At 39.1% G+C, this 18,472-nt stretch overlaps 1 protein-coding gene across 6 annotated transcripts in view; it reads right to left on the bottom strand.

Annotated features, from left to right (window-relative positions):
* Positions 1-18,472, bottom strand: part of PAK3 (p21 (RAC1) activated kinase 3) — a 187,784-nt gene that overhangs the window by 40,506 nt on the left and 128,806 nt on the right. For 4 of the 6 annotated variants that reach the window (XM_058197185.1, XM_058197182.1, XM_058197186.1 and 1 more), the window contains exons 2-3: positions 3,188-3,381; positions 465-565 (exon numbers count right to left, since the gene is read on the bottom strand). In XM_058197185.1, coding sequence (XP_058053168.1) covers positions 465-565; positions 3,188-3,359 — 273 coding nt within the window. In that variant the 5' untranslated portion in view covers positions 3,360-3,381. The remainder of the gene's footprint in view (positions 1-464; positions 566-3,187; positions 3,382-18,472) is intronic. The other 2 variants (XM_058197187.1, XM_058197188.1) reach the window with 1 other exon arrangement.

The following is an 18,472-nucleotide window of genomic DNA, read 5'->3' as shown; positions in this document are numbered from 1 at the left end:
TAGTCCTCAACTTATGACCACAACTGAGCCCAATATTCCTGTTGCTAAGCGAGACACTTGTTACGTGAGTTTTTTCCCCATTTTATGACCTTTCTTGCCATATTTGTTAAGTGAATCACTGCAGTTGTTAAGTTAGCAACATGGTTGTTAACTGAATCTGGCTTCCTCCATTGACTTTGCTTGTCAGAAGGTTCGCAAAAGGGGATCACATGATCCTGGGACAATGCAACCGTCATTAATACGTGCCAATTGCCAAGCGGCTGACTTTTGATCACGTGACCATAGGGATGCTGCAACGGTCGTAAGCGTGAAAAATGGTCATGTCCTTTTTTCAGTATCGTCGTAACTTTGGATGGTCGCTAAATGAACTGTTGCAAGTCAATGACTACCTGTACCGTTACAGGACTAATGACTGGGAAAGGAAAGGGTGTAGAAGGTAGGCAGACAAGGAAGAGAAGACTTACTGTGAATTCCCCAGTGACGGCATCAAAGCCAACATGGATTGTGTGCTCGAAGTCTGAAGGGAGAGAAATTTCAGGACGTTCCTTTTCTTTCTTCTTATTGGCTGGGGGCAAAACGTTAACAACCATTTATATTTCTGTGTAGTCATTTGTTCATCGATTTTCCTGTCTGGTTTATTCAAAGCAAGAAATAGAAGGGCAGGAAGAATAAAATAAAATTGGATTCGAAAGGATCCTTGGCAAATACAACCTAAGGAGCTTTATGCATTCATCAGATTTTGAAGCATTTTCTGCTTTGCCGCTTAACTGAATGGAAATACCAATCAATTTTTGTAGCTCAGGCTTGAAATCAGGGGTCCTCGGTGGTCTCTGAACCTGGTTGTTTTCTTGCAGACATTTTATTACTCAAACTAGGTAGCATTATCAGTGCTAAAGGGGAGTGGGCATTGTGGAGAGGAGGAGGAGGAGGAGGACTGCTTGGTTGTTTTCTTGCAGATGTTTCATTACCCAAACAAGATAACATCATCAGTTCCAGAAGGGAGTGGGTATATTGTGGAGAGAAGGAGAAAAAGAAAGAACAGGAGGAGGGGGAGGAGGATTGTGGGGTCCTTGATGTGCTCTGACTTGGTTGTTTTCTCGCAGATGTTTCATTAACCATAACATGGTAACATCATCAGTGCTAGAAGGGAATGAGGTTTGCTCTCCTTGTAGCACTGTTGATGTTACCTAGTTTAGGTAATGAAACATCTTCAAGAAAACAACCAAGCTCAGAGAACACCAAGAACCCCTGAATGGAAATACCACCCTAACAGCACCATCTCAATGAGTTTTCCCAGAACCTGGATCACACATGACATTAAACCATAGTTTGTTCATGATCCTGATATGGAATCCATCAATTATGGCACGATGTGTGAAGCCAGGTGCTATCATTTAATCTTCAAAGATTATGCATAAAATCTTGGCTTAATCCCGGATGACTGGAGTTGTCTATACAAGAGATTTGGTTCCTCTTTATGAGCCCCATGTTCTGTACAGGAGCATCCACAGGGAAATCAAAATAGCACTTAAACATAGTGACAGAAATTATGTTCTGGAGTAATTATGGAGATAGACATGAAGAAATATATGACATTATGAAAAAAATATGGAGAAATGTTTATTTTAAAAAATCTCAGAAGAAACTGGCTATTGTTCCTCTTTATAGATATGCCAAGGTCTCATAAAGGTTGAGATGCCAACAAGGAAAGTCAGCATAGATCAATTAAAAAATCTCATCTTAATGCATAAGTAATATCTTCATTGAAAAATTCATTTAACCCAAGAATTAAAGATGGATCAGAAAGTCTATATTTAACCTCTCTGTCTAAGGAATGGCATTTTTTTTTATTTTTTTAGCCAACATCACATCCTGCACTTAAGAGGAAAGGAATTATAATGGGAAGACATAGCAAGCTTAAACACCAAGATGTCACTCAATTAAACTGCCGACCGAGACAGAGAGAGATTATTTTGGAATTCCATGTGACACGTACCTCATCCTAGAGTTAAAAATAAGTAACTGAAAAGTGCTGATGCTCCAACTGATGCACTTTTAAGAAACTTTCCAAATGCTCAGAATGTGGGTGCACATCCTCTGCTAAGTTGTGAGATGGGGGAAGAGGAAGGAGGAGGAAGAAGAGGAGAAAGAGGAAGATGAGGAGAAGGATGAAGAGAAGGAAAAGGAGAAGGAGAAGGAGAAGCCTACATTCACAATTTAACACTGGAAGGAACAGGTGATTGAGGGACCCAGCTCCAGAGAACGTGTCCTAATCAAAATAGATAATTCTGAGATGAACTGACAGTCCAATTAAATTTCTTAATTCATAAGGGCCGTAATAGCTCAGGCTGTAAGGAGCCTGTTATTAGAACACAGCAGCCTGCAATTACTGCAGGTTCAAGCCCGGCCCAAGGTTGACTCAGCCTTCCATCCTTTATAAGGTAGGTAAAATGAGGACCCAGATTGTTGGGGGGGGCAATAAGTTGACTTTGTAAATATACAAATAGAATGAGACTATTGCCTTATACACTGTAAGCCGCCCTGAGTCTTCGGAGAAGGGCGGGATATAAATGTAAATTAAAAAAATAAATAAATAAGCAATTCACTCAGTTATAAAGTTTGAGCATGCTACCTTGTAATTTTTCAGAATTGGTTCATGGCCCAGAGGGGGTCTCAACCTATCAAACTATGGCTTATTCCATAAAGGTTGGTTCAGCAAAAAATAGCTAAGTATGACTTATGAAGCTGTTTGCTATAAATCAGACTTACAGCCCCAGGCCCCAGGTGGCCCTTTGCCTGTCCGTGTCTGACATGCTTGAGGTCAATCGGAACAGTCCCAGTTCCTGTGGCCCATCCCTGCTCCAAATGATTTGCTATATACTAAATGCCATTTATTATATATTCAAAGCAATTAAAATAAACAGAGCATGGTTGAAGTAATTTTTATGAGTCTAGCCAGATGTTGGGGGGAGTCACAAAAATGAAGATGGCCATTGCACCTACAAAATCAAACCCCTGTCCCTTTTAACATGCAACACATGAATGGCACAAGTAAAAATGAGGCACAGTTCCAAAGACACGGTGGCAGCCACTATCTTGACAATTTTGCCCTCCCCGGACCACCCTGCAGAAAATCAAGCCTGAGGAAAATAGAGGCCAGGAGTCTTTTGCTAGGCCAATACGTTACTTTTATCTCCTCCAGGGAAGATGGAGCGCAGGCGAGCTTTCCTATTCTTCTCTTCGGGAGCCATGGGAAGCGGTTTGGAACTGTGGTTTAGGGCTGAAGAATCTCGATTGTTACTGTTCATTCTCAAAGGAGGTGCAGGAGGTTTTTCTTCAGTATCCAGGCTTTCAGACATCTTCAGCAATTCTCACAGCTTCCTGGCAAGCAAAGAAAGGGAGGAAAGGAGAAGAGAGAAGTGAATGAATGGTGGTTACAAAAAATAGCAAAGCTGAAACAAACCAGAGATGTTAGAGTAATGATTTAGTATGTCTTGAGAAAAGGACTAGGAGTGACATGACAGCAGTGTTCCAATATTTGAGGGTCTGCCACAAAGAGGGGGGGTCAACCTATTTCCCAAAGCATCTGAAGGCAGGAGAAGAAGCAATGGATGGAGAATAATCAAGGAGAGAAGCAACCTAGAACTAAGGAGAAATTTCCTGACAGTGAGAACAATTAACCAGTAGAACAGTTTGCCTTCAGAAGTTGTGAATGCTCCATCACTGGATGCTTTTAAAAAAAGATTGGACAGCCATTTGTTTGAAATGGTATAGGGCAGTGATGGGTAACCTTTTCCGGACCAAGTGCCCAAACATGCACACATGCACACGAATGCGCACATGTGCATCCCCAAATCCCCAAAATGCAATGTGTGTGCAGGCCCCGTGCATGTGCCCTGCCTCTGCACATGCGCCCCGCCCCCTCGTGCCTGCATGTGCAGCCCTTGCACATATGTGCACCCTTCTGCATGTGCCCCGACCCCTGCACATGTGCGTGCAGACTCTCCACACTCACCCTGCATATGCGTGGCAGAGACCTGAAGATTAGCTGGCTGGTGGGAGGCATGTGCGCATGCGCAACGGAGCTGAAGTGGGGGGATGGCTCACGTGCCATCAGAGAGGGCTCTGCATGCTACCCAGTGGTGGGTTGCTCCTGATTCGGTCCAGTTCTATAGAACCGGTAGTAAAACTGGTGGGAGGCTCCGCCCACCCACCACAACGTCATCTATGCATGCACAGAAGCATGCACACGCGGTCCCATTGCAAACAGGTAGTAAAGGTAAGTAGAACCTACCCCAGGCCACCTCTGACACGCGTGCCATAGGTTCACCATCACGGGTATAGGGTCTCCTACTTGAGTAGGGGGCTGGACTAGGAGACCTCCAAGGTCCCTTGCACCTCCGTTGTTCTGATATTCTGTTTTGTCCTTCCAGGTAGGCTTAAGGTTGTGCTACTAACAATCCAACTATTGTATTAGCTATTACAAACTCATAGTTTGATATCTTGGACTACAAGTAGCAAGGGACAAAAGTTCTATGGTACCACAAAGCTGCATCAGATGCCATCTTAATTTCTCAAACTGCCCCAGAGCAGCATGGTGGCATTATGGGAAATTCAACTGCTTGGCATTGGCCAGAGAAGACCTCACAGAAACTGGGACTTCAGAATATTTTCCCTGGTTGAGAAAAAGGTTGGGTCACTACATAACAACCTTGCTGGATTCTATTTTCAATCTTTTTTTCCTCCGCAACATAATGTTTCTACTTCTTTGCAGTGTGCCACTGACCCAGACATCACAACTGTCGGCTTGCAGTGAAACCCTTTCACAAACACGTTAAATGAATCTCAACTGGATTTTAATTAAACCAAGGGCTGCAGTAATTTGAAACTCTGGAGCTAATCAAAGAACAGGTGGGAATAAAGAGACAAGGGAATTTATTGAAGCAAAGTGCCCAAATCAAGATTAGCAATAAGAACTGGTCACTTATATTCATGCAATTCTTTGAGGTGAATTCATATAGGTGTAGGCACGCAACTCAACAACTCCATTCAGAACTTTCTGCAGCTTGGAGAAATGTTTCAAATGAGTGTTGATTCTTTCTTCCCCATATGGTATATAACAAAACAGATCTGAATGAACAAAGAAGTCATTTAAACCAAGAGAGGTAAGAGATGGGAAGTCAAAGAACAGCAATTGTAGTGTGCTTAAATAATAATAAAATAAATTAATTAATTAATGGTCTCATATGGAGTAAATAGCAAACTTTTTATCTGGAGGAAAATCTGGATAATTAAAGAAAAGACCTCCCTTCCACAAGGAGCATCTTTTGGGAATGTTCTCTGACAAGTTGATGGACTAAATTCATGTAGCTACCAAGCACGGAAGGGAAATACTTCTGTTGAAGCTTGCTAATGGTGTTCCTGATGTTGTGGATTGTAGATAGATCAGATGGAAACAACCATTTGACCAGTTTGTGATATTTGCCACTATTCGTTTTGGATAACTGCTATGCAGAAAAATCATGCCTTGAAAGCCAGGAATAAAACATAGAATAACAGGGATGGAATCTGTTGTATTTATGTTCTATTGCCTGTTTCCCACAAAGAAACAGGAGGGGAATCCATCAATGATACTAGATATTAGATGACCAGATGTTAAGACATGGATTGGGACAATCGTTTCCCCTCAGATGCTTCTGGACTTCAATTCTCTGCATTCTTTTCCCATGAAAGCTCTTCAATGGGCCTTACCTTTCACAAAACTGCAAGACTTCCAGATTATGTGAGGTCTTCTTGCAAGGACAGGTATATTTCAATAATCCCAATGTGTCTGATGAGTAATCCTGAAATGCTAAAATCAACCTACAGGTGCTCTCACAAAATTGCTGCTCAGTTAGGTGAAGTCAGATAAAATAGAGCTGTGATCCAGGAAGTAAACTGGAGAGAGTATTTCCCACCAGCCTCTAATCTATCCAGATGTTCTTGGGCAGATGGGTGTGCCTCCAAACAAACATATAGACCACGGGTGTCTAACTTCGGCAACTTTAAGACTTGTGGCCTTAACTCTTTTTACTCTTCATTATCTTCATAAATGACTTAGATGAGGGAATAGAATGGGAACTCATCAAATTTGCAGATGACATTAAACTTGCAGGAATAGCCAACAGCCCTGAAGACAAACTCAAGATCTAAAAAGATCTTGACAAACTTGAACAATGGGCCCTGTCCAACAAAATGAATTTCAATGTGGAGGAAAAAAAGTTTTACATTTAGGTAGGAAAAAAATCAAATGTATACGTTTGTATTCAGGGGTTGCCACAAAGAAGAGGGAGTTGGGCTGTTCTCCAAAGCACCTGAGGGTAGAACAAGAAGCAATGGGTGGAAACTGATCAAAGAAAGAAGCAACTTAGAACTAAGGAGAAATTTCCTGACAGTTAGAACAATTAATAAGTGGAACGACTTGCCTGCAGAAGTTGTGAATGCTCCAACACTGGAAATTTTTAAGAAAATGTTGGATAACCATCTGACTGAGATGGTGTAGGGTTCCTGCCTAGGCAGGGGGTTGGACTAGAAGGCCTCCAAGGTCCCTTCCAACTCTGTTGTTATGTTATGTTAAGTACCAGATTAGGCGAGACTTGGCCAAAAACAGTAACTGTGAGAGGAACCTTGGAGTCCTAGTGGATAATCATTTGAATATAAGTCAGCAGTGTGCGGCGGCAGCCAAAATAGTGAATGCAAACCTGGGTTGTATAAACAGAAGTATAGAATCAAGGTCATGTGAAGTATTAGTACCGTTTTATAAAACCCTAGTAAGACCACACCTGGAATACTGCAACCGATTTTGGCCACCATACTACAAAAAAAATGTTGCGACCTTGGAAAAAGTTCAGAGAAGAGTAACTAAGATAATCAAAGGCCTGGAGACTAAAACATTTTATTTATTTTATTTTATTTATTTATTTTGTCACAGCAGTATATATAAGCATAAGTATGAAGTAACTGTATAATATAAAAGCATATATAAGAGTATAAGTATGAAATAACTATATAAATTGGATATAATGAAAGGAAACAGTAGGACAGGAACGGTAGGCACATTTGTGCTCTTATGCACGCCCCTTAAAGTCCTCTTAGGAATGGGGTGAGGTCAACGGTAGACAGTTTTTGGTAAAAGTTTTGGGGATTTTAAGTAGATACCACAGAGTCTGGTAGTGTGTTCATTAATAAACTCTGTTACTGAAGTCATATTTTCTGCAATCAAGATTACAGCGGTTAACATTAAGTTTAAATCTATTTTTTACTCTTGTATTGTTGTGATTGAAGCTGAAGTAATCCTCAACAGGAAGGACATTGCAATAGATGATTCTATGAGTTAAACATAGATCCTGTCGAAGGCAGCGGAGTTCTAAGTTTTCTAAACCCAAGATTTCAAGTCTGATGGTATAAGGTATTTTGTTATATTCAGAGGAGTGGAGAACTCTTCTTGTAAAATATTTCTGTACACGTTCAATTGTACTGATGTCTGAAATGTGGTATGGGTTCCAGACAGGCGAGCTGTATTCAAGTATTGGTCTAGCAAATGTTTTATAAGCTCTGGTTAGTAGTGTACTGTTTCTGGAGAAGAAGCTACGTAAGATTAGGTTAACAACTCTTAATGCCTTTTTTGCGATGTAGTTGCAGTGGGCTTTGGCTCTTAGGTCATTGGATATGAAGACTCCAAGGTCTTTGACTGGGTGGGGGTCATCTGTAAGGTAATGTCCGTTGAGTTTGTATTTAGTATTTGGATTCTTTTTTCCAATGTGTAAGACAGAGCATTTGCTGGTTGAGATTTGGAGTTGCCAGGTTTTAGACCATTCTGACACAAAGTCAAGGTCTTTTTGAAGAGTAGCTGTATTATTGGTAGCGTTAAATAGTTTGACATCATCAGCTAAGAGAACACAATTACTTTTAATATGGTCACAGAGATCATTAATGTATAATATGAAGAGTGTTGGTCCAAGAACACTGCCTTGGGGAACACCGCTATTGACAGGAACAGGATTTGATAGGGTACTGCCTACTTTGACCATTTGTTGTCTGTTTGACAGGAATGCTGTTAGCCAATTCTGGAGGGGTCCGGAGCTGCCGTAGGATTTTAAGTTTTAGGAGAAGTTTGTTGTGTACCACTGAGTCAAAAGCTTTACAGAAGTCTATGTATATTGCATCTATTGTTTTGCCTTGATCAAGATTTGTAGTCCATATGTTTTTGCAGTGAAGAAGTTGTAAGTTACATGATATTTTTTTTCTGAAACCAAATTGTTTATTAGAGAGTAGACTGTTTGTTTCTAGGTGGAGGGTAATGGATTGGTTGATGATAGATTCCATAACTTTACAGGTGACACAGTATAGAGAGATTGGTCTGTAATTTTCAACTAAGCTGGGGTTTCCTTTTTTGAAGACAGGGATGACTGTGGCTAGTGACCAAAGTTTGGGAAGGGAACTGGTTGTAAAGGCTTTTTCAAAGATTATGCTTAGGGGTTTTGCTATATTAGTGGAAAGTCTTTTTAAGAAGTATGCACATAGTCCATCAGGTCCTATAAATAGGGATTGTTTCAATTTGCGAAGAGCTTTTTCAACATTTTCTTCAGTGAAATCTATATGTGTTAGGTCGTTTTTGGTGCGGTTGGGAAATTTCGGGTATGAGCCATTGCTGTTGACATTGAGCCGAAGAATGTGTTAAAGAGGTTTGATTTAACTGTTTCATCATTATTTTTTTTGCCATTAGGTTCTTTTAGTAGTGGGATGGATCTCGAGTCATTAAGTTTGTTATTTACAAAATTATAAAAAGCACGATTAGAATTTGTGCGCAGAAGGTCTTCTTCTTGCTTGGTGTGGTAATTTGTGCATTCAATTTTTATTTGGTTGCATATATCTCTGTAGCGGTTTTTGAAATTAGCTACATGCCCCTTTTTGTTAACATTAACATATTAATTAACATATTAATTAACATATGAAGAATGGCTGCAGGATTTGGGTCTGGGTAGTCTAAACAAAAGAAGAATTAGGGGCACCATGATAGTATTTTAGGGGCTGTCACAAAGAAAAGGGTCAAATTATTCTCCAAAACACCAGAAGGCAAGACAAGAAACAATGGTTGAAAACTAATCAATCTGGAATCAAGGAGAAACTTTTTAACAGTGAGGACAATTAACTAGTAGAATAGCTTGCCTTCAGAAATCATGGGTGCTCCATCACTGGATGTTTTTAAGAAGAGACTGGACAGTCACTTATCTGAAATGGTATAGGTTCTCCTGCTTGAACAGGGGCTGGACTAGAAGACCTCCAATGTCTCTTCAAGATCTATTCTATTCTAACTCCCAGAATTCCCCAGGCAGCCTTGGTCCCCTGATCTAGGCTATGGGTCTCTATCATTTCTTTCTTTCTTTCTTTCTTTCTTTCTTTCTTTCTTTCTTTCTCTTTTTCTATCTATCGATCAATCGATCAATCTATCATGTGTATATAATTTTATTCAAAAAACTAAAATACAAAAACCAAAGGGATTTTTTAATTCACATTTTTTAATGTTCTTGTCTAGTTTTTTTTATTGTCTTTATTAAATTATTTTCCTTTGGTCTCTATCATTTTTTTCCTTCTAACAAGACCTCTTCATTCATGGGGGCCCAGGAACAATGTCGGAAATAAAACCTCATGCTTTGCTTTGCAGCATAGTAACTTCCAACTCCAAATGTCTTTTATTGGAATGAATGCTAAAATATAGATAGATAAATTAAAAAAACATGGATGGATGGATGGATGGATGGATGGATAGATAGATAGACAGACAGACAGACAGACAGACAGACAGACAGACAGACAGACATAATTAGATAGATTGATTGATTATTTATTTGAAGGGTAATACCAATTCTAGAATACAGCTCACCTGTTTGGAACCCTCACCATATCTCTGATATCAATACAATTGAACGTGTCCAGAAATATTTTACAAGAAGAGTTCTCCATTCCTCTGTAAACAACAAAATACCTTATCCCACTAGACTTGAAATCCTGGGCTTGGAAAACTTGGAACTCCGTCGCCTTCGACAAGACCTAAGTTTAACTCATAGAATCATCTATTGTAATGTCCTTCCTGTCAAAGACTACTTCAGCTTTAATTGCAATAATACAAGAGCAACTAACAGATTTAAACTTAATGTTAACCACTTTAATCTAGATTGCAGAAAATACGACTTCTGTAACAGAATCATCAGTGCTTGGAATACTTTACCTGACTCTGTGGTCTCTTCTCATAATCCTAAAAGCTTTAACCAAAAACTTTCTACTATTGACCTCACCCCATTCCTAAGAGGACCATAAGGGGCGTGCATAAGCGCACAAACGTGCCTACCGTTCCTGTCCTATTGTTTTGTTTTTTTTCTTCTTTCTATATATATATAGATAGATAGATAGATATAGATAGATAGATAGATAGATAGATAGATAGATACATATATCTTCCTATATATATATATATATATATATATATATATATATATATATATATATATATATATATATATGCTTATATCTTTATATACTATATAACCTTTCTGTATGATAGTTACGTATATTGTTGTGACAAAATAAATAAATAAATAAATAAATAAATAATAGATATCATGTCTTGTACTTCCTGCCTGCCTGCCTGCCTGCTAGCTATCTACCTATCGATATCTACCTGCCTACCTAGCTAGTTAGCTAGCTATCACCTGTATCTTTTGGTACAGCAACCAAACAAGACAGTTACTGTTTCAAACAGATAGTCAGGACTGCAAAAAGAATAATTGCAACCAGCCTGTCTTCCATTGAGGACCTATATACTGCACGGATCAGGGGGAGGGCTGAGAAAACATCTACAGACCACTCAAATCATCATAAACTATTTCAACTCCTCCCCTCAGGACACCACTACAGGGCATTCATACCAAAATAATTAGACACACAGACAGTTTTTTCCTCTGTGCCATCACCCTGCTGAACATTTAATTCCACAGTTCTATCTTATATCTAAGACCATTAACCTTCTCATCTTTTCTACCACCTTCTCCTATTGTTATCTTATGATCATTTTATTTCAGTGTTTGTATGTAGCCTGAGACCTTATGCATCGAAGACAAATTCCTTTTGTGTCCAATCACACTTGGCCAATAAAGTATTCTATTTTATCCTAAATAAAACCCAGCCTGCCACTCAGCCTGAGGGCATCAAAAGAAGCCTCTGCAGCCTCTTTGAAATTGACAGGTGCAGGCAGACAAACTCAAGGGCAAAGGGACCTCAATTCCAGTGCGCACCTGATGTGACTTGAGACCCATGGCACAATTTGAATCATTTGTGCCATGACATCACACTGCACAGCATGGCATTGTGGCTTGGACTAGAAGTCTCTCTTTGCTTAAGGGAGCTGCCAGGAGCTTTAAAAATAAACCAAATGTTGAGGATGGCAGTTTTTTTCTTGGCTTGAAAGCAACTGTATGTTCTCCAGCGCAGATCACGTTCCTGCCTGCAAATCTTGGCCCATCAAGGGAATAAGGGCAGACTTTTGATGATGCAATCAAATGTTTGGCCGGCTGGCAACAAAATGCTTTAGCAGCTTCCAGGGAGCAAAGCAAAGATATGGGTTACTCACACGCCATCCATTTGTAAACAAAAGTCAGTTTGCTAACTATCCCTCCCAGGAGACTTTTGTAATAGGAGTCTTTACAAAGACTTCTATTAATGGGTCTTGACCCAAATAGCTGATGGTGTCATTGTTTCTTAGACCCTGAATTCAGCACTAGATTTTTATTTGAGATCTCAGCTGTGTTTCAGGCATCCAATATGACACAAGCACCATTCTTTGTACCAAATGCAGGCAAAAAGATCTATGATCATATCATCACAATATTTTGATGGAGACAAAACCAGCAAGAAAGCATATGGGTTACTCCAACAAGCGACACCAGGCTAAAATGTGGTAGTTTGCTGACAGCGTGTGAAGTTGAGCATCACACTGCATGATAATACATTAGTTTAACGAGTGCATACTATGTAAACATGGAATTTCTGTTTTGTTGGTGCAAATTTTTCATTTAATTTTTCATTTTCATTTTATTTGACAAACAAAAGTTACAAATTCAAAAAAAGAAAAATAACAAAATCAAAATATGACAAGGAAAATAGACAATTTAGAGTTAAGTCACTCTGTGAGTCTGGCCATAAAAGCTAAATTGAATATTCATTGTTAGGAGGAAGATGTTAGGTGATACAGAAGTGACTGGAAAGCACAGGTAGTCCTCGACTTAAAACAGTTTGTTTAGTGACCATTCAAAGTTATAACAGCACTGAAAAAAATGACTGCCATTTTTTACACTTATAACTGCAACAGCATCCCCATCCCTTGAAGGTCTTTTAATCCAAACCCTTACTGTAGAAGGACAAATGGCTGTCTCTTTTTAAGAGCCTCCCATGATAGAGCACCCACAACTTCTGAAGGCAAATGGTTTCACTAGTTAATTATTCTCATTGTCAGGAAATTTCTCCTTAGTTCTAGATTGCTTCTCTCCTTGATTAATTTGCATCCATTGCTTCTTGTTCTACCCTCAGGTGCTTTGGAGAACAGCCCGACTCCCTCTTCTTTGTGGCAGCCCCTCAGATATTGGAAGACTGCTATCATGTCTCCCTTAGTCTTTCTCTTCATTAGACTAAACATAGCCAGTTCCTGCAACCATTCTTTATATGTTTTAGCCTCCAGCCCCCTAATAATCCTACATGTCAGAATTTTGGTAAAACATCACGCTCAAATTCTAGACTGCAAAATTTCAGGTGTTCCCTAAATAGTGGCAAAGAATTAGCCTTCTACATAATACTTTGCCTCTAGACATCATCTCGAATTTTGCAGTTCAAAGCTGCTAGACCAAGTGAAAATCCACCCCAAATATATTTGGCACTCCTATTACCTTAAGATATATTTAGCAAGGCAGTAAAACCTTCAATGCTTAATCTTTCCCAATTTACTGAGTGTTCATCAAGGTACAACATTTACAACACAATTGATGATCAATATAGCAATATAAATCATAAGGATATCCAAGCATGCAAAGTCTACACTGCACCCATGACAACAGCCTGAAAGGCAGAAATGGTTTACTAATCACAAGAGCTAAAATCAAATATAAAATATGACAGCTGATCCCTCTGCACCTAGAGCAGCACTCCTTATCTAGATCATAAGAAATACAGTAAGTAGCATAGGAGGAAATATTGGCATAAAAACAAAGGCAATTCCATTGCAAAACATTCAACCACTAGACTAATAAAAATTCCAAGGATGCTTTTTCAAGAGGCAACTGGAATTTCTTTGTTTTTCCTTGAAGACATTTTGCTTCTCATCCAAGAAGCTTCTTCAGAACTGAAGAAACTTCTTGGATGAGAAGTAAAACATCTTCAAGGAAAAACAACGACAGTCAGTTACCTCTTGAAAAAGCACCTTTGGGACAACCGTGACCTGGATGACTGAGAATTTCCATAAACTAGTGAAAATATGTTGGTTGCAGGGTGGATAAAAATTGATGATTTAAAAAAATATTAAAAATTGGATTTTTTTAATCAAATGTATTTTAATAAAATGCTTTTGGAGTAAAAAATCTATCTAAAGATAGTTTTCTATTTAAGATACATTAATAATTTAGCATGAAATGGAGCTTATTTATGTAGCACGAAGCTGTATATTCTGCAATATTGGGACTGTCAGTGAGTCAAAAGCCGGTTAAAGGAGGAGCTGCTGTGGGACAGATGACAGTTGCTCTTTAAAAATTACGATTTAAATTGAATTGATTTAAATCAAGCCTTTTTTACTAGTAATTTAAATCGACTTGATTTCAATCAAATCCACCCTGGTTGGTTGGCCCATGTTTTAAAATTTTCTATGTATTTGTTTATAGAACATAAAATAATAGGGTCAGAAGACCTTAGACCTTAGAGGTCTTCTAATCCAACCCTTGCTCAAGCAGGAGACTCCACACCATGCTGGACAAATAGCTGTCCAGTCTCTTCTTGGAAACCTCCCTTGACAGAGCATCTACAACTTCTGGAGACAAGCTGTTTCCTTGAATAATTGTTCCCACTGTCAGGAAATTTCTCCCTAGTTCTAGGTTGCTCTCTCTTTAATAATCTTCCATCCATTACATCTTGTCTTCCCTTCAGGTGCTCTGGAGAATAGGTCAAACTCCTCTTCTCTGTGACAGTCCTTCAAATATTGGAAGACTGCTGTCATGTCACCCCTAGTTCTTCTCTTTGTTAGGCTAGACATACCCAGTTCTTTCAACCATTCATCATATGGTTTAGCTTCCAGTCCCCTAGTATTTTTTGTGGCTCTGGATTAGTTTTATTCTCCACTAAGATTTCAGAGTAGCATACATTTCTCCAATTATTTTCCATGAGCAAAATCTAGTGAGGTAAACCATGATGGGAGTTGCTTTATGATGGAGATGAGCAGTAAATAAATTAATCACTTTCCTAGCTTCCATGTTTTGTTTAATCAGAATATAGAATTACTAGGAGGTATGACCACTGAACTTGGAGAAGACCCATATTGAGGAACATTTTCTTAACCAATAGAACAGAATATGTGTAGCTCAGGGTTGAACTTTGGGGTCCTTGGTGCTCTCAGAGCTGAGTTATTTTCTTGAAGATGTTTCATTGCCCTATTAGATAACATTATTAATGCCAGTCCTAATGATGTTACCTAGTTTGGTAATGAAATGTCTGTAAAAGCAACAACCAAGCTTAGAGAGCACTAAAATCTCCACAGCTTCTTAACCATAACTCCACACCCACTTTAACTAGGACATAGGAACATGATCTACCAGACTAATACTATACCACCGTTACTATTTCGGTTTGCAGAGTACCTTCATAGCAGGGCCAAACTCCAGAATTTTATCATCTAAAACTCATTTTTCTTCATGGGGGTAGTTATTAAGAGGGTGGGGTGAAAGACAAAATCAAGGGGGAAAGATGTGCTGAGCTCAGCTCCACGGATTCAGGCTTTAACAAGTTGATTGTAACCAGTACTGATAAGGCTATCTGCAGTTCTCTTTTGTCACGAAAGACCAGGATGATTCAATTGGGCAGCTGCAGTTAAACTTAGTGTTAGCAAAAAAAGAAGTCCTTAATTCCTTCTACACTGATGGTTTAACTACTATCAGCAGAAAAGCTAAATACACAATCCTCAACAATTCTATCGACATTGCAACAACGGCATAATATGTTTTCCCTTCTCATTTTAAATCTTATAATGAAGATTTATTTATAATGAAATATACCTCCTTATATTTACTCATATATGTGTTTATATACTATATAATCTTTTTGTATGATACCTACATATATTGTTGTGACAAAATAAATAAATAAATAAATAAGTGGTACTGTCTGAAATACAAATAGGGTGTTATTCACCTTCTCTGAAAAATGTATGCAACAAAGAGGTTTAGAGTTTTCAATCATCCTAATATTCCAAAATGGGACTTCATGAGCATTATATTATGACCCTCTACAAGGCTGACAACATAGAAGATAAGGTTGGAAGGGACATTGAAGTTTTCTCGTCCAACATGCTATTCAAGAAGAGATCCTATACTATTCCAGACAAATGGCTGTCCAATATCTTCTTGAAAACCTCCAGTGATGGAGCACCTACAACTTCTGGAGGCAACTTCTGTTCCACTGGTTAATTGTTCTGTCAGGAAATTTCTCCTTAGTTCTAGGCTGCTTCTCTCCTTATTAGTTTCCATCCATTGCTTCTTGTCCTGCCCTCCGGTGCCTTGGAGAATAGGTCAACTCCCTCTTCTCTGTGACAGCCCCTTAAATACTGGAAAACTGCTATAATATTACACTTAGTCCTCACTGTGTTCTTCAATGTTCTCCATGCCATATGAAATGAATGGGCAATTCATGCAGAGATCATTTTTATATCTTGCATGGTCCATGGACAAAAAGTTATCAGAGAGAAAAATCCCTCAGCAACTAAGCTTAACATAACATAATATCCAAGTCAAGTTAGGCTGTATTATATTTCCTGCTTGGCTTCTCTTGCTAGTGAAAATAGCTAAAGAACCTGAAATCCTCCATTTGTGTTTTTTTCACGATACAGCCAAACAAGAATCATAAGTTTTAGAGTTTATTATTCTTAGCTTCACATTTGGGCTTGATCAGAAAAAAACAATGCAAGGTTCCTGAGTCGAGCTGAGTTCTTAAGATTCAAACGATTTTTGGAAGTTCTCCATGAAATGTGATAGTAAGCTAATTGTACGCATAGTTTTCCCCAATATTGTATATCTGGGATAAAGTTAGATTTTCCAAAAGACCTAAATGTAGATATTCCTTTTAAGTTGTGATAATAGCAGTGCTGCTGAAAACTCCATCTGGATAAGTGTGAGAAAACAGATGATAAAGACAAGTGGATTACGAAAAACAAGACCTTCATACACATCCTTCCATTACTGCAAGGATACCACACTATAACTTGTGTCCCAAAGGTACTTTTTCAAGAGGCAACTTCCTGGTTTTTCTTTGAGACATTTTGCTTCTCATCCAAGAAGCTTCTTCAGAGCTGGGGGTCAACCATGACCTGGATGACTGAGAATCTCCATAAATATTTAACTATACTTGTGTGATTTCCATGCAATTCTCTTCTCCTTTGGAGAAAAAAATAAAAGACAAAGTCAAATTCTCCTCAACGAAGGAGAACTTGTAGGAAAAAAATATTTAAGAATATTGCATCCAATTTTGGTCACCACAATATAAAAAAAGATGTTGAGACTTTAACTCTAGAAAAAGTGCAGAAAAGAGCAACAGGGATATTTAGGGCCTAGAAGCTAAAACATATGAAGAACTGTTGCAGGAATTGGGTATGTCTAGTCTAGTGAAAAGGACTAGGGGAGGCATGACTGTAGTGTTCCAATATTTGAGGGGCTGCCACAGAGAAGAGGGAGTCGACTTATTGTCCAAAGCATCTGAAGACGGGACAAGAAGTAATGGGTGAAAACTAATCAAAGACAGAAGCAACCTAGAACTAAGGAGAAATTTCCTGACAGTGAGAACAATTAATCAGTGGAAAGGCTTGCCTTCAGATGTTGTGGGTGCCCCATCACTAGAGGGTTTTAAGAAGAGACTGGACATCCACTTGTCTGGAATGGTATAGGTTTCCTGTTTAAGCAGGGGCTTGGACTAGAAGACCTCCAAGGTCCCTTCCAACTCTGTTATCCTGTAAAAATATTTTGCTTATGTCTGATTTCCATTCAACACCCATTAACCTGGGAAGGAGTTGCTTTCAATCCAACAGAGACCCACTTCTTGAATAAGACTTGGAATTTTTTTTAAAAAATGCTGGAGAATTTCTCTGCCTAGTACGAAATAATACCAACACAGGATTTATGGATTGTTTAGGTGCTCCTGTTGCCAAGGGTGACCAAGTAGGGATGCTTCTCTACTTCCTCACTTGTGACAAGTTTTCCTCAATTTCCTGTCACAAGTCTTTGGAGATTACCTTTGTGTGACTGCACCACGCACGACACTTGCTGGGATTTATTTGCTCAAAACCACAGGTCATCGTCAAACAAGCCACAGACATTTAATCATGGACCTAACTGCTCAGAGAATGACACACTCTGTGAAGGCCAGACAGTTAAGAGCCGGCACATAACTTGAAACATGCAATCATCAGATAATTATAGAGTCTCACAGGCTGAATTGACTCAGAATATTGCAAATTCATGGGCATTACTTAAAGCAAATAATCACCATGGCAGGATATGGCAATTGTTTGGCCTTTGCTGCATCATCTCCTCTAGAGATATCCTCAAAAGGGGGCAGTTTGGAATTATTCATCCCCACAAACCAGAAAAATAAGTAAACATGCTACAAGAGGAAATCTGGAAATCTGATCAGGAAACAAGATTCAAATGGATTTAGGGAATCTAAGGAGAGGTTCCCAACATTTTCCCTTATCTGCCTATCACCTCCAGGATCTGTTTTCTCTTGTGCATATGTCTTTGACCTCATTCTCAGGACATGTTCCCTATTTTTTATCGTTTTCCAAGTTCTCTGACAGCTTCATCTGATCTGCAGCAGTCCTACAGGAGATGTTCCCTTCCTCATGTCTTCCCTGGGGAATGTATGAAAGGAAGGTGCTATGGAGCACAGGTGGGCAGGGAAGACTATAAGATCTTAGGATCTTCTACTGGGATTCTCAGAAGAAGAGGCATCAGAAGCAACTTGCAATCTTCCCTGCTACATTCCCCATTGACTTTGCTTGTGAGAAGATGGTATAGAAAGTTGCCAATGGAGAGCATGTCGCTATGTGTCACCATGATACTGCAATTATGAGGTGAGCACCTGAGTGTCCGGACTGCAGTCAGGTGACACCTGATCATGCAATGACAACTATGACTTC

This window comes from Ahaetulla prasina, chromosome 11 (assembly GCF_028640845.1).
Source record: "Ahaetulla prasina isolate Xishuangbanna chromosome 11, ASM2864084v1, whole genome shotgun sequence".
Taxonomy (NCBI): domain Eukaryota; kingdom Metazoa; phylum Chordata; class Lepidosauria; order Squamata; family Colubridae; genus Ahaetulla; species Ahaetulla prasina.
The sequence above is the reverse complement of the archived record's forward strand: the minus strand, read 5'-3'. Positions and strand labels throughout refer to the sequence as shown.